The sequence below is a fragment of the Acomys russatus genome, chromosome 4 (genome assembly GCF_903995435.1).
Source record: "Acomys russatus chromosome 4, mAcoRus1.1, whole genome shotgun sequence".
NCBI classification, from domain to species: Eukaryota; Metazoa; Chordata; class Mammalia; order Rodentia; family Muridae; genus Acomys; species Acomys russatus.
The window spans coordinates 41738607-41753828 of record NC_067140.1 but is presented as its reverse complement, the minus strand read 5'-3'; the positions used below and the strand labels follow the sequence as shown (position 1 = coordinate 41753828).

General features: G+C 43.0%; 1 protein-coding gene across 1 annotated transcript in view; it reads right to left on the bottom strand.

The window, feature by feature from the left end:
• Cstf3 (cleavage stimulation factor subunit 3) overlaps positions 1-8338 on the bottom strand; it is a 71742-nt gene extending 63404 nt beyond the window's left edge. The window contains exon 1 of the mRNA XM_051144272.1: positions 8116-8338. Coding sequence (XP_051000229.1) covers positions 8116-8142 — 27 coding nt within the window. The 5' untranslated portion in view covers positions 8143-8338. The remainder of the gene's footprint in view (positions 1-8115) is intronic.
• Between the last annotated feature and the right edge of the window lie 6884 nt (positions 8339-15222).

Below are 15222 nucleotides of genomic sequence, written 5' to 3'. Positions count from 1 at the left end.
GACCATTTTAACAAGCAGAGATGAGCCTCAATTCCCATTTCCATTATTGAATGTACTAACTACAGTTAGAGAGAGTTAAGGAGGAAAATCAGTAAAATATTCTTCTTATATACTCTTCAGCTTTACTACTTATTTTTATCAAGTATATACTTAAAAGCAGCATACAGCTCACATTTGTAATTCCAGCACTTGGGAAGCTGAAGCTCAAAGACTGAATTCCAGGCCAGCCAGTTCTACACTAAGTCTATCACAAAGAGCATGAGCTAATGACTACAAGAATTCTGAGGTTTACAAGCTTTCTTTTACTTAAAATCCCCTCAAGTACATGTTTAGTACATGCTTTAAATGAAAATTCCCAGTTTACCAACAGAATCACAGGTATCAGTCTGAAAGTTGTAGCACAGACATCTCTATTTTCATAATGCACCAAAATAATCATGACAAAAACGAGTCCTAAACTCGACTATGAGAAACACTAAGTATATGGTATAATATTTTAGTTAATGTCACATGCCAAATAGGACTGTGTTGACAAAGTCCATATTTGGGTTTAGTGACCATCACACTTTCAGTGAGCTGAGCGTGACGCTGGCTAGTGTAAACAAAGGTCTAGCACACAGCACTACACACAAACCTAACAACTGTGCTGCTGCCTTAAATACTTTCAATGTTTTTAATTAAAATACCTAACAGGATAACACATACTCATTATTTTTTTATATAAAAATCTCAGGCGTGGTGGGGCACGCCTTTAATCCCAGCACTCGGGAGACAGAAGCAGCCAGATTGCTGTGAATTCGAGGCTGCCCTGGTCTACAAAGTGAGTCTAGGACAGCCAAGGCTACACAGAGAAACCCTGTCTCGGGGGGATAAAAAAGAAAAAAAGAAAAAGAAAGAAAGAAAACTCAAAAACTGAGGTGGCACACACCTTTAATCCTGCACTCCAGAGGCAGAGGCAGGTGAATCTGTGAGTTCGAGTCTAGCCTGGTCTACAGATGAACTTCAAGGATGGCTGGGCCGCACAGAGAAACCCTATCTCAAAAGCCAACAACCAACCAACCAACAAACTTAAAAAGCAAGGAGTAGCCAGGTATGGTGATCCATGTTCAAGGAGGCAAAGGCACTAGGATCACTGAGTTTGAGGCCAGCTTGGTCTGTATTGAGTTCCAAGCAAGCCTGAGCTACAAAGTCAGACCCTGTCTTAAACAAATAAAATAGTAAGGTGTGAACCTGGTGTGGTAGTGCATACCTTTAATGTCAGCAGTAGAAAGGAAGAGGCAGGTGGATCTCTGTGAGTTCTAAGCCTACTGGGACTACTGAGTTAGACTCTTTCTGAACTCAAGAAGCTAAGACAAGAAGATCAGGAGTCTCTGGGCAGCTTCAGCTACATAACCAGGTCCTGTCAAAACAGTATGCTATACAATATTATTCAGGCATGATGGTTCGTGCCTATAACACAGCACTTAGGAGACTGAGTGAGGCAGAACTGTCCTGAGTTTGTGGCCAGCCTAAGCTTACGTAGCTTATGAGTTTCAGGGCAACCCTGGTTACAGAGTAAGACCCCATCTCACAAAGCAAAATGAATTTTACTAGCGTGCCTGAGGCTCTGGGTAACACTAACATCATGGAAAACACCAAGTAAACCAACTAGAATGCCCCATTAGGCCAGGAGACAGCCTCCTTTCTCTCTCTGCTTTCTTCCTTTCCCCACTGATTTTTAGATCCCCACCTGGGGCCTAAACAATGCCTTATGCACCCCAGGCAAGTATTTTATTAAACGATAATAGAAATGCTCCTCATTGCATCATTTGCTCGTGCACTTTATTTTTATTTTGTATTCTTTTGTTCAATGTACCCTTCAGAGCAACAGGCAAATACAATTCTGCCATTAGCTTATACCAATGGGCTCACAGATTATCCCTACCACAAAACCCCAGGTTGTAACATATAGTTGATGTAAACATGTTTGCTATTCCATGTTCTGCAATAATGACAAAAATCTCAGGAATGTCATTAAACAACATGACTATTACCTACATAACTGTTATCCAGTTTATGTCCGCCTTAGAATAAGCACAAACTTAATTGAGCATGCTCAATTAATAATATATATTACAGGACAGGTGTCACATTTAGGACTAGATGCCAGCTTGGTCCTTTGCCAATGTAAATGAACTGGGTTCAAGAAAAGCAGTTTGAGAGGCAAGAGGTGTCTGGGGATTCGAGGCCAGCCTGGTCTACAAAGTGAGTCCAGGACAGTCAAGGCTACACAGAGAAACCCCGTCTCAGGTTTCTGAGAAGAAAGAAGGAAACAGAAGAAAAGCAGTTTGTATAGCAAAAATCCCTCCAAATTTTCCTAATACAAAAATCATATTCAATTTTAAAAGCTAAAAAAAAAAAAAATAGGAGTAAGGTATTGGTTGAAATAATAATCGTACTCACTTCATCTCCTAGGAAGCAAATACAAATCAATACAAAGATCTGGTAATGAAGCTCTGTGGAGCATGCGTTTAGCTTAATGAAGATTCAATACCTAGCAATGAAAGAACCATCAATAAAAGACAAAAAGAGTCAGGTATGGTGGCGCACACCTTTAATCCCAGCAGCCAGGGAAGCAGAGGCAGGTAGATCTCTCTGAGTTCTAGGCCAGCCTGGTTTACAGAAATCAAAAAACAAAACAAACATTCCCCAAAACAATATCTAACATATTTGGTTATCCTACTTTCTTCCCAATCACCTCTTTTCACACTCACCTTGCCTTTTAAATTATTCAGTAATAGTGTTACCTTTAAGTAGTTTCTAAGTACTAACAAAATAAACTAGGCTTCAGATATTACTATAAGGACTTCAATTTTTTTCTCATTAAGAAGTGTACCACATTACATATATTTTCCCATTTTCTCTATCCTCTCCAATCTATTTTTCACTCATGACTCCTCTGGTTAAGAAAGACCAGAAGAGGCAGAATTCCCACAAGTTTCAAATCAGCTTGGCCTATTACAGCAAGACCCCATCACAAAAAACCAAAACAGTCACAAAAGGATGTTTTTCTTATTTTTTCTGAGAAAGATTTACTTCAGTCTCTTAAATGCTGGGATCAACGGTGTGTGCCACCATGATTGTTTCTGAATAGCTTTCATTTCTGCTTAGGTTTTCTCACCCATAATTAAGGATCACTTCTTTTTAAAGGCCTTATTTTCATTTTTGTGCATGAGATGTTCACCGGTGTCCAAGGACCAACAGAGGGCATTGGACCCCCTGAAGCTGGAGCTACAAGTGCCTGTGAGTCTCCCTATGTGAGCACTAGGGACTCAATTCCAGCCCTCTAGAGCAGCGAGCCATCTGAAGGTCATTCTAAGTACTCAATTGTTCTTCCACTGGCCATTGTCTTAAACACCAAGAACTGTATAGCCAGTTCACATTTTAAAACCCATTACACTGTTTAAGTATCATTTAATTACTATTTTAGCTAAAGTAAAAAAACACAGTAACAGAGATTTACTTCAATGCAATGACAGCAGAGGAAGGAATGGAAAAGGACAGCTCTGTGATAAATACACTGCACTTTACACTATTTCTCTCTCTCTCTCATATTTGAGATGTATCATTAAACATGTAAAAGCTGGGGGCAGGGCTGGGAGGCTGGAGTATCATTCAGTGGTTAAGAGCTCTTACAAAGGACTCAGGCTCAGTTCCCAGCACCCAGATGGTAGGTCTCAATCGTTAACTCCATTTCTAGGGGATCAAAAGCCCCCTTCTAACATCCTTGGGTGCCACACACACACAGTACATATATAAACATGCAAGCAAAACACTCATACACTTTAAAAAAAAAGTACATCCCCCTATAAGCCTAGCATGCAGGAGGTAGAGGCAGAGGCAGAGACAAAGGATGATAGCAAGTCCAGACAGCCTGGTTTACAGAAAGGCTTCCTGGACATCGAGGGCTACATAGTGAGACTGTCTCAATCAACCAAGTCAACTATTTTTTTTTTAATCTCCAATTAATAACCAACTTATTCCAAGTTTGTTAATAGATGGTTACTGAGGAGAACAGTATCAACACAGATTACTAATATGGGAAAATAGTTTATTGAAGACATCTGAAAATCACACCAACCAAATAAACATTATCTATCGTTAGTAGTGGAATAATCAGCAAAAGGTGCTACCATGTGTTCTTGTTTGATTTATAAGCAGAATTCCATTTTTAAAATGGGTTTGGAGCAAGGACTCATCAGTTAGAGCGAATACTGCCCTTCCTAAGGGCCCCAAGTTTGGTCCCCAGCACCCACTAAGGCTCACTATCTGTATCCTGCTCCAGGGGGATCAGATGCCACCCGCCTCCATGGTGCAAGATGGTCTCCCACCCTCCTGCCTCACCCTGAGTTTGGGGATACAGGAGTATGCCACTCTAGCTACCTAGCCTTTTGGGCCAGTAAGATGACCCAAGGTAAAGGTGCCTGCCACCACGCCTTAGTTCAATCTCCAGGACCTACAGAGTAGGAAAGAACCAATTTTTAAAGGTTGTCCTTTGACCTCCACAAGCCCACTTGAGCTCTCACATACACACTCACACTCTCTCTCACATACATACACCTACAAGATTTTTAAAATGCTTTTTATTATATTCTATCCAAGATATTTAACTTCAAAATTATCAAGATTGAAAATAGACCTAAGTATAAAATCCTTGGGAAATACAGTAAGCATCTACTAGATGACACCATCAAAAATTCCCCAAACAAAAATCTTTTCAAATAGACAACAGAGGCATAGGAAGATTGTTTATGAAGTAAGCAAATGTGTAGATACAGGATCAGTGCTTTACCTAGATTAAATTCTGATGTTTGGTTGGTTTTTGTTTTGTCTTGTTTTTTGAGACAGCCTCTTATATCCCTGACTGCCGTTAAACTCATTATATAGCCAACGACGACTCTGCCCTCCAACTCCTGAGTGCTGGGATTATAGGTTTTGTGCCACAAAGCTGGCAGAATTTAGGATTTACTCTGGGCTGGATTCCAGATCTTTGTGCATGCTACACAAGCACTCTTACTAACTGAGCAACAGCCACAGCCCATAAACCACAAATATGAATATGAATTATATTATAAATATATCACTATTTGGCTGAAGAGATGACTCAGCTGCTAAAGGCTAGGCTCACAACCAGAAATACAAGAAACACATCATTACTGAGCTAGTACACTGGAGAGAACCCATGATTCCAGTTCTTGGGAGGCGGAAGTTCAAGGTCATCATCAGCTACAAATTGAGTTTGAGGCTGTCCTCAAACCTGTACAAGACTCAATCTCCAAACAAACAAACAAACAAACAACCCAGCCAAAACAAAGCAAAAAGCCCAGAAGCTAGATGTGGTGGTGCACTCCTTTAATTTCAGTACTCAGGAGGCAAAGGCAGACAGATCTCTGTGAGTTCCAGGCTCCCCTGATCTACACAGCCAGGGCTGTCACATAGAGAAAGAAAACAAACAACAGCCCCACCACCCCCCAAAAAATCAGAAGGTGCTACTAGATTTCAAGGGGGACAACGATATGGTAGTTTCATAACAGCATTAATATCATTATATAAGACAATATGGAAATAGTGTGGACTCAAGTGTGATCTGTCAACTTTTAAAGAAATGTGTACGAAGAAAGAAAGAATGTAAAGGTTAGAGGTAAACATCAGTAGTAGAGGCTTGCCTAACATGTGCAGGATCCTGGATTTGAGTCAAAGCAACAAAACAAGAAATACATGTGTAAACACATTTATGTAATACAATAATATATAAACCAAATACATATATATGGCAAAGTTTGTAACCACTGTTAGGTTAGGTGAAAACTATATTAGGAGTTTATGAATTTTTCCTTCAACTTTTTTGTTGTAAACTGCACAATAAAATTCAAAGGAGGCAAGTTTGTTATGGTGGTTCATATCTATAATCTCAGGACTCAGGATGCTGAGGCAGAAGAATTACAATGAGTTCAAGGCCTAAACTCCTAAATTTAAAAAAAAAAAAAAAAAAAAAGCGAAGGATGGCGGTACACTATCTTTACTCCTAGCACTCAGCAAGACAGAAGTAGACTATCTCCATGAATTCAAAGCCAGCCTGCTCTACATAGCAATTCCATGCCAGCCAGGACTATAGCTAACACTGTCAAAATAAAATAAAAGGGGATTGGAGGGTAAAGGTTTATACGGTCTCAGTCCCTGCTTTCATTAAAACATCAAATACTGTGTTGAGGCTGTAACTCAGCCCTTGCGGGCTCCCGAGTGCACAAGGCCCTGGGTTCAATCTCCAGCTGGGGTAGACCCAAAAACTAAACCCTCACAAGTCTATAAACAAAACCATGGCAATAGTTTTGTCTTTTTTTTTTTTTTTTTTTAATTTATGTGCATTGGTGGGAGGGTGTCAGATCTTAGAGTTACAGACAGTTGTGAGCTGCCATGTGGGTGCTGGGAATTGAACCCAGGTCCTTTGCAAGAGCAGGCAGTGCTCTTAACCACTGAGCCATCTCTCCAACCCCCTAGTTTTGTCTTTATAATTTTATATAAAACAATGAATTCTAGACACATCCAATGAAACCTCAACGCCATGAAATAAAAATGCTAGCCCAGAAAAAGTGGAGTCAAAGAAATTGTACTTTTGTATTTGTGGGTACCTTAACTTTAGATAAAATACAAAGCACTGCCAAGACCTCAGGAGTGAAATCGGTGCTCAAGCAAGCTTTGCTCACTTCCTAAAGTAATTAAGTTATAGTTCACCTACACTTCATGAACAGTCAACCTCCAATAGCTTCCACGGTATAAGCTGGGAATTTGGGGGGCAGGGGGAGGAGGAAGAAACAAGCTTATTTTATTGCTACAGCAAAAGGAAATTTAGGATTTAGTAGGACCTTTCTTTAAAAAATAAAAATACAAGGATCAAGATTGAAATACACAACTTTCATAGAATCATTTTTTTTAACCTAGTAGGCAAATAGTATCCTACAAAATTTAGGATATAGAAGAGCTAAAGACAGAGGCAGGCGGATCGCTGTGAGTTCGAGACCAGCCTGGTCTACAAAGCGAGTCTAGGATAGCCAAGGCTACACAGAGAGACTCTGTCTCGAAAAACAAAACAAACAAACAAAAAACAGCAAAAGAACCCGACGTGGAGATGCATGCCAGTATTCCCAGCTAATCCTAGCCCTGGAGGCCAAGGAAGCAAGACTGTAAAAAAGGTCGCACCTAGTCAGAGCTTTACAGTAAAACTTGATCTTCAAAAAAATAAAACTAGCCGGGCGTGGTGGTGCTCGCCTTTAATCCCGGCTGAGGCGGGCGGATCTCTTGTGAGTTTGAGGCCGGCCTGGTCTACATAGGGAGTCCATGACAGCCAGGGCTGTTACATAGAGAATCTCTGTCTCGAAAAAAATCAAATAAATAAATAAATAAATAAATAAATAAGTAGAAAGTGAAAGGGGGAACCTCATACCTAAAAACCCGATTTTCAAAATACTTAAATATCATTCCTATCTACCATCCAAACAGATGGGGCCTAAAGCACATTCCCAGTTTTCAATTTATCAAATTCCGCAATGTTTGAGTAGCCGCAAAAGCAAAAATAAAGTGTTCCTAGACGGGAGGGGGAAAAAAAAAAAAAAAGCCGAATTCACAACCCACCCACCCACTGACCCACAGCTCGGTCCAGCCACGCACTGCTTTTCACCTTCGCTCTCTCGGAGGCCTAGTTTTCTACACTGGTTTCGTTTTTTATTTCTGGGGACAGGAGACTGGGGAGCAGACGGTGGAAATACTGCCATCGCAGGGACACGTTAAACTAATCCCCGGTAACACTAAAATGGTTATCAAATAAACCGTCCCGACCGAAGAAATGCGGTCAGCAGGAAGAAGCAACGTCTCAGCAGCTATTGTCTAAGTCAAATGCTTGTTCTAATGAACCCCACGGAGAAGCCAAGTCACCGGGAGACCTCAGGGGGTGTGCTCCGGTCCCCCGGGCTCACTAGACCTCCTGAAGCCCCTTCCTCACGCGAGCCCAGCTGGCGTGTTCGCACCCAAAGGGCCTGAAAGAAGAGGTCGCCACGAGGCTCCGCCACTCTCGTTCCTCACCTGCTCCGCGGCTGCGTCTCCTGACATGGCCTCGGGGGGATTACAACGTCAACAGTGGCCGGCGATGAAAAGCTAGAAAGGAAAAAATTAAACTAGAAATAACTCCCTCCCCCCCCCGCAGCAAAAACCAGTAACGCTACCCAGTGCCCAGCAGAGCCAGAGCCGCCACACGACTCGCCACCGCCCACTCAGATATGAATTAAAATGGCTGCGCCCCAGCCGGCTGGAGGGGGGTGTGAGGAGCTTCCGTATTCACTTCCGGGACAGTGGGCGGGGCTGGAGCTCAACTCCCGGATTATTGGAGGCGCACAAGTGTAGAGCGATCCCAGGGGGCGGGTCCGATGCGGGAGCTAACGTCACGGCCCGGAACTGATGACGCCGCTGTCCCGATTTCTGTAGGCGGCCGGAAAGATCCAGCCTATTGGTCTAGGAGCTCCCGCGCTTCTTGGAATTTAATTACTGAGTTGCAGAACCGGGCTCCTCCCTGTGAATCCTGACTGCCAATCGGTTCAGTTCAGGCTAACTGACCATTTTAGGGAACAGCGTTGAGAGTTAGAAAAATGCCTCTCATATTTACGGGATAAGAAGTCTACTAAAGGGTTCTGTACTTTCATTTCTTGAGGCTGAGAGGAACAAATAAAGTCCGTATTAACATTTGCAGTCGCTATTCCTTACAAGACCCGGAATTTTGTCTTAGCAGCTCACCATGGTTTTGTGTCTGCAAAATTGCGATAGTAGTGAGGAACTGAAACTGCTTTGCGTCCAGACTTCTCACCTCATTAGAGGGATTAATCTGGGCAATTTGCATTTCCTGTGTCTCTGTTTCCTTGCCTATAGAGAGGAATAACAACAACAGCTGCGATTTAGCTAAAAAGTGAAAACCCTTGTTTGGTTGGTAGCGCAAGCCTTTAGTCCCAACGGAGGTAGGCGAATCGCTGTGAGTTCGAGGCCAGCCTGGTCTACAAAGCAAGTCCAGGACAGCCAAGGCTACACAGAGAAACCCTATCTCAAAAAAAAAAAAAAAAAAAGTAAATGAAGTCGCCAGGTGTGGTGGTGCACGCCTTTAACCTCAGCACTAGGGAGGCAGGGGCCAGTGGACCTCTATGAGTACGGGGCCAGGCTGGTCTATAAAGTTACAGGCAACCATAGCTATTTAGTAAAATCTGTCTTGAGAAGTCATAAATAAATAAATAAATAAATAAGAGGGGAGTGGGGAATGAGAACTTCTTTTCCATCCTACTCCTCAACGGACACTATTCAACACCTTATTGGTTTTAGCCTATGGACTTCCTATTTTCCCCTCCCCTTTCAAGCAGTCAGATGAATCAAATAGTTACTGCACCATTTGATAAGGAAGGCTGAATATATCAGGACTATTTTCTACAATGGGGTATCAATCTTTTAAACTGTTGCTGATGTACAGTAACCAACTTAGAAAGCTCTCCAACAGTAGGCCAGGATGATGGCTCAAAGGGTAGAGGGGCCTGTTATTTCTTGCCTAAAAACCTGAGTTTGATCCTGGCATCCAGTGAGTTGACAGAAGAGAACTGACTCCAAAGTGCTGTCCCTTGACCTCCACACATGCACTATGGCACTCACATGCTCCTAGACAAATAAGATAAATATATAATTCTAAAGATATCCACAAAATTAAGCCAAAAAAGTGTAGAATATAAAATAGTCTATGTGTGTATGTATGTATATAAGTGTGTGTATGTGTGTGTGTGTGTGTGTGTGTGTGTGTGTGTGTGTGTGTATAAAATCATCAAGACATTTAAAGAGGTTACTTACTGTTAAGAGGCAGAGTTAAATCCTGGTGGTGGTGCACGCCTTTAATCCCAGCACTCTGGAGGCAGAGGTGGGTGGATCTCTGTGAGTTTGAGGTCAAGACAGCCAGAGATACACACAGGGAATAGAGGTGGGGGGTGGGGGCTGGGGAAGTCAGACTCAGACAGAACTGTGCAAATGCAGGGCAATTTTGTCTACATAGTGAGTTCCAGGCCAGCCAAAGCTACATAGGGAGACCCTATCTCAGATTTGGGGTGGTGGTGCTAGAGAGGGTTGCTTAGTTACCATCTGTGCTGTCTTATGTCAGTTTGACACACAAACAAGTTATCGGACAGAAGAGAATCTAAATTAGGGAAAGGTCTCCGTAACATCCAGCTGTACAGCATTCTTATAATTAGTGACTGATGAGGACAGCCCAGCCAGTCGTGGGTGAGGGTCTGGGCTGGTGGTCATGGGTTCCATAGGAAAGTAGGCTGAACAAGACATGTGGGGTGGGGGGGGCTAGACAGTAAGCAACACCCCTCCATGGCTTCTGCATCAGCTTCTGTCTTCAGGACCTTTCCTGTTTGAGTTCCTGTCCTGACTTCCTTCAGTGATGAACAGCGCTGTGGAACTGGAAGCCAAATAACCACTTTCCTCCCCAACTTGCCTTTTGGTCATGGTGTTTCATGACAGCAGTAGTGTCCCTAACCCCTCGGACCACAGTTCCAGAGGACCTGATGTCCTTCTCTGGTCTCCACAGATGCACACACAAGCAAAATACATTAAATTTAAAAAATGCACTAAATATGTAAATAAGCTCGGCTTTTTTGGTATTTTAACTGAAACTGTTATGCCCAAAGTTTGAGAGACTCCTCAAACAGACCACCCAAGAGCCGAGTCCAAATGCAATAGCAAAGAAGCCTTTATTGCAAGTTCAAACCCGGGGCACACTTCCAATGCACTGACACAGCAGATGTAAGGAAGTGGCCCCGAGTCTCAATTCAGAGGAGTTTTTATAGGTTTTAGACAAAGAAATGGATTTTACAGTATATGATTGGATGGCATTTGGACAGAAAAGCTGTAAACATGGAATTACAAGCCTTGGCATTTCATGGTTGGGTAATAGGCGAGGGGCAAGTTGGCCTATAGAAAAGATTGGTTGAAGCAGTCATGGAGGCTTTAGGAACTTTGGCCTGGCTTCTCCTAATTGGTTGTTGCTATGTGCCAGACCACCTGCTGGTCAGCTTGACCAGCAGAGAGTATACTTGGACTTTCCCCAGGTGAGCTGATTGTGTTGCTAGGGGAACATTTTTCTGTTTAGTCTACTTTGTGGTTTTTCCTGGAATCTGGGTTCAGCCCTTGGCTAGATTTAACACGAAATGGAGTTTCTTTTTCAAAATGGAGTTTGTCTGGTTCTTACAAAACAAGATCTCAGTGTGTAGCTGAGGCTGACTTTGAACTCTGGATCAACCTATCTCCCCAGTGTAGGGACTATAAACATGAGCTATCATACGTGGCTTATATCTTTTTTCACCTGTTTTTTGTTTTGTTTTGTTTTTTGTTTTTTTGTTTTTCGAGACAGGGTTTCTCTGTGTAGCATTGGCTGTCCTAGACTCGCTTTTGTAGTCCAGGCTAGCCTCAAACTCACAGCAATCCGCCTGCCTCTGGCTCCCAAGTGCTGGGATTAAAGGCGTGGGCCACCACGCCCGGCTTTTTCACCTGTTTTAAAGATTTGTCTTACCAGTCATAGTGGATCACACCTTTGATCTCAGTACTCAGGAGGTAGAGGCAGATGGATCTCTGAGTTCAAGGCCAGTCTGGTCAACAGAGCGAGTTCCAGGTCAGCCAGGGCTACACAGAGAAACCCTTGTCTAAAAAAAAACAAAAAACAAAACAAAACGAAACCACAACATAGAATTTGTCTTTAGAGACCAGAGAGCTGGCTCAGCAGATAAGAACACTTGTTACTCTTACAGATGGCCTGGGTTTGATTCTCAGCACACATACACTGCAGCAAACAACTGTCTGCAACTCCAATTCCAAAAGACCCAGTGCCCTCTTCTTGACACCATCAGCACTGCACACAGGCATTGTATAGACATACATGCAGGCAAAGCAACTGCACACATAAGATAAAGAATTCTGCTACACATTCTTCCCCGGGATTTAGCCCAGTGAATGGGTGGAACTAAAATAACATCTTATTGAGGGAGATAATCCAGACTCAGAAAGATAACTGTGTTCTCTCTTATTTGAAGCTCCTAGCTCCAAATCTTCAGAATTGATTGCGTATATATCCTGGAGTAACTGCAGAAACTAGGAGAGTAAAAAAGGGACCCAGTGCTGGGCCTGATGGAGTGGAAAAGCACTAGGGAGGGAAATATTGGGGTATGAGGGATCTGATGGGGGAGCTTTAATTAGAGAAGAAGGAAATAAATACAGAAGGAGGAGGAAAGGGTAAGATAACAGTAAGGATGTCTGGGAAAATCATAAGAAAGCATACTATTAACTTCTTACCTAAAAACATCTATAGCACACGTAAATTGGTGTAAAAATATGCAGTGGTGCAAGCCTGTAATCCCAGCACTCAGGGAGGCAGAGGCAGGCCAGCCTGGTCTACAAAGCAAGCCTATGACAGCCAACGGCTACACAGTGTCTCAAAAAACCCAATATATACATACATGCATACATACATACATTCACACACATACATAGCTTAAATAAAATTTTCCCATCTGGGCCAACAATGCCCCCTCCAAGAGGCAAAGGCCAACTAACAATATCCCCAACACCGGGCATGAGAAGCTCTCTTTTTAGTTGTTAATCAGAGTTGTCTGAGAGACACCGCCCCCCCCCCAAACATTACAGAATATTGCTATTGCTCTTGTGTAGGCATATGGTTTAAATTCTGATTTTCTGTCTAAATGTTGTGTAAACTCTGTCCCCCAATTATCCTTCTGTTATGTCAGTAGAGCAGTTTACAGTCAATCAATGTGCAGGGAAAAGAATAGGGCTGGACTTCCTGCCAGCCAGGGGAGGAGGAGTCAGAGGGAGAAGCCAGAGGAGTAGGCCACCAGGAGAGGTCCATGGAAGATGAGGAGGAAGGAGCTGGAGCCGAAGAAAGCTACAAAGCGCAAGTATCGCTGGGATGTTTGCTGGGACTGAGACAAAATAGCACAGAGGGTTAAGAACAGACTTAAACTGCTCAGATTGTGTTGTGAAGCCTTGTATTATAAAAGATAGCCGAGTTAAGAAATAAGCTAAAAGAAACACAGTTTTATTAAAATAATTGCAATACCCTTGATTGACTCCAGGGGTGGAAGGTAAGTCCCTCTTGCTGAAGACACCATGCTCTTCAGGCACAGAGTCCAGAGGCCCCTGAGCTGGAACTGGCCTGAATGTGTCCTCCCCGAAGACTACCTTTCATGGTACCAGAAGACACCGTGCAAGTTTCCAAAGGAGGAAAGCAAATAAAACTTCTACCCAGTTATGACACCATGAACCACAATGACCACCGTGGCATGAAAACCCTAAGGATGCAATAATGGCACGTGTAGAAGAATGTTAACTCAGAACATGGATGTTACGGCAAGAGAACATGTCCAAAAAACCTTCTAGGTCTATGTGACCCGGCTGGCAAGAGATCACATCCAAAGATCTTCTAGGGCTGGGTGATCAGGCTGGAATACAAACACACCTTTGATCCAGGAGACAGAGACAAACAGATCTGAGTTCAAGGCCAGCCTGGTATAGAGCAAGTATGGAGTAAAGAAAAGCTTAGGTCCAGGAACGGTGGTATGTGCCTTTAATCCCAAACAAAGGTAAAGTTAATTTGTAGAAGGAAGCACTCATGTTGGAAAGTGATGTCTGATTAAGTGGCATAAAAGGTGACAAATCAGAGAAGATTTGACAGAATAGGATACACACAACTATCACAAGACCGAAGAGGAAAAGGAAGCTACTTAAGAGGCAGTTTTACAGAGAGAGGAGACAGTTTTCACCAGGACAGTAATAGAGAGATGGGTTGCAGAGAGAGAACTCAGGTGAAGACAGAACAAGCCAGAGAATGAGAAGAAGCCAGAAGGTTTTTAGAGCAGGTTGTTGAGTTAGTTTGTGGCCAAGCAGAGCAATCAGGGCCAAGAGGGAAGCCAGATTAAATAAGTCAGCGAGGAGAGTAGTTTGAGCCAGAACAGCTGAGTTGAACCAGCCAGCCCAGAGCTCAGAAAGAACAAGGATGATCTTATTAAGCAGTAAGTCTCAGAAGCTAAAACATTCGAGGCCTAAATTAGACTGTACAAAAGCTAGAAGCTTCCAGGAGTAGGTCTAAGATACCAAAGACAGCAATCCTCAGAGGCAGCAATTGAAACAGGCCAATGAAAGATACTTTTACAGAGACAGATATCTTGGAGGTAACCAACAGCTCTATAATTGGTCTTAAGACCCACTAAACAGGCCAAGCGTGGTGGTGCACACCTCTGATTGCAGGGCTTGGGAGGCAAAGTCAGGTGGATCTCTGTGAGCTCGAGGCCAGCCTGGTCTACAAAGGGAGTCCAGGACAGCCAGAGCTCGCCCCACACACACACATGGAGAGAGAGAGAGAGAGAGAGAGAGAGAGAGAGAGAGAGAGAGAGAGAGAGAGAGAGAGAGAGAGAGAGACCCACTAAACAAGACAGAATGCCTGTCTGCTCCCCAAGACCAGCTCTGCGCACCACGAAAAGGAGAGAAGAGAGGTGTATCTGCGGTAGAGAGAACTGAGCAGGCAGTGAACGGCTGGTTAAGGGAAACCAGCTGTTGGTTGAACAACTAGCTAGAGGAAGCAGTTGTTGAGGACAGGTTGAAGAATGGAGGCATATGCGATACAAGCTGAAGGTCTTGAGGCCCAGGACAGCTTTTCTCCTGGCTCTCTATCTTCTCCATCTCTGTCTTGCTTACTGTTTGTCTGACTCCTTGCTCCTTGCTTGCTTACTTGCTTGCTGTCTTTCTATCTAACTCTCCTCTTGCTTGCATTACCCATCTTTCTATCTCCTTTCTGTTCCCCATCTCACTCTAGCTTACTCTCTCATGTCTGTTACTTGTTTTTCTGTTCTCCTTGGGCAAACCCCAGTATTTTATTGAAATGAAGTTCAATTTTTTTCATTGCAGATTACATCATGATTTTTTTTCCATCTTTTACAATCACCAAGGCAATCAAAAATCAACAGAATAACAAGGAAAGAAAAAGGTACATGCAATAGTTCTGTGAATCCACCAGATGGCAGCAAATACAACTTTTAGCCAATGCTTAAACAACGGTGGTAAACCCACAGATGTCTATGTATTTATGTATCTATCATGTGT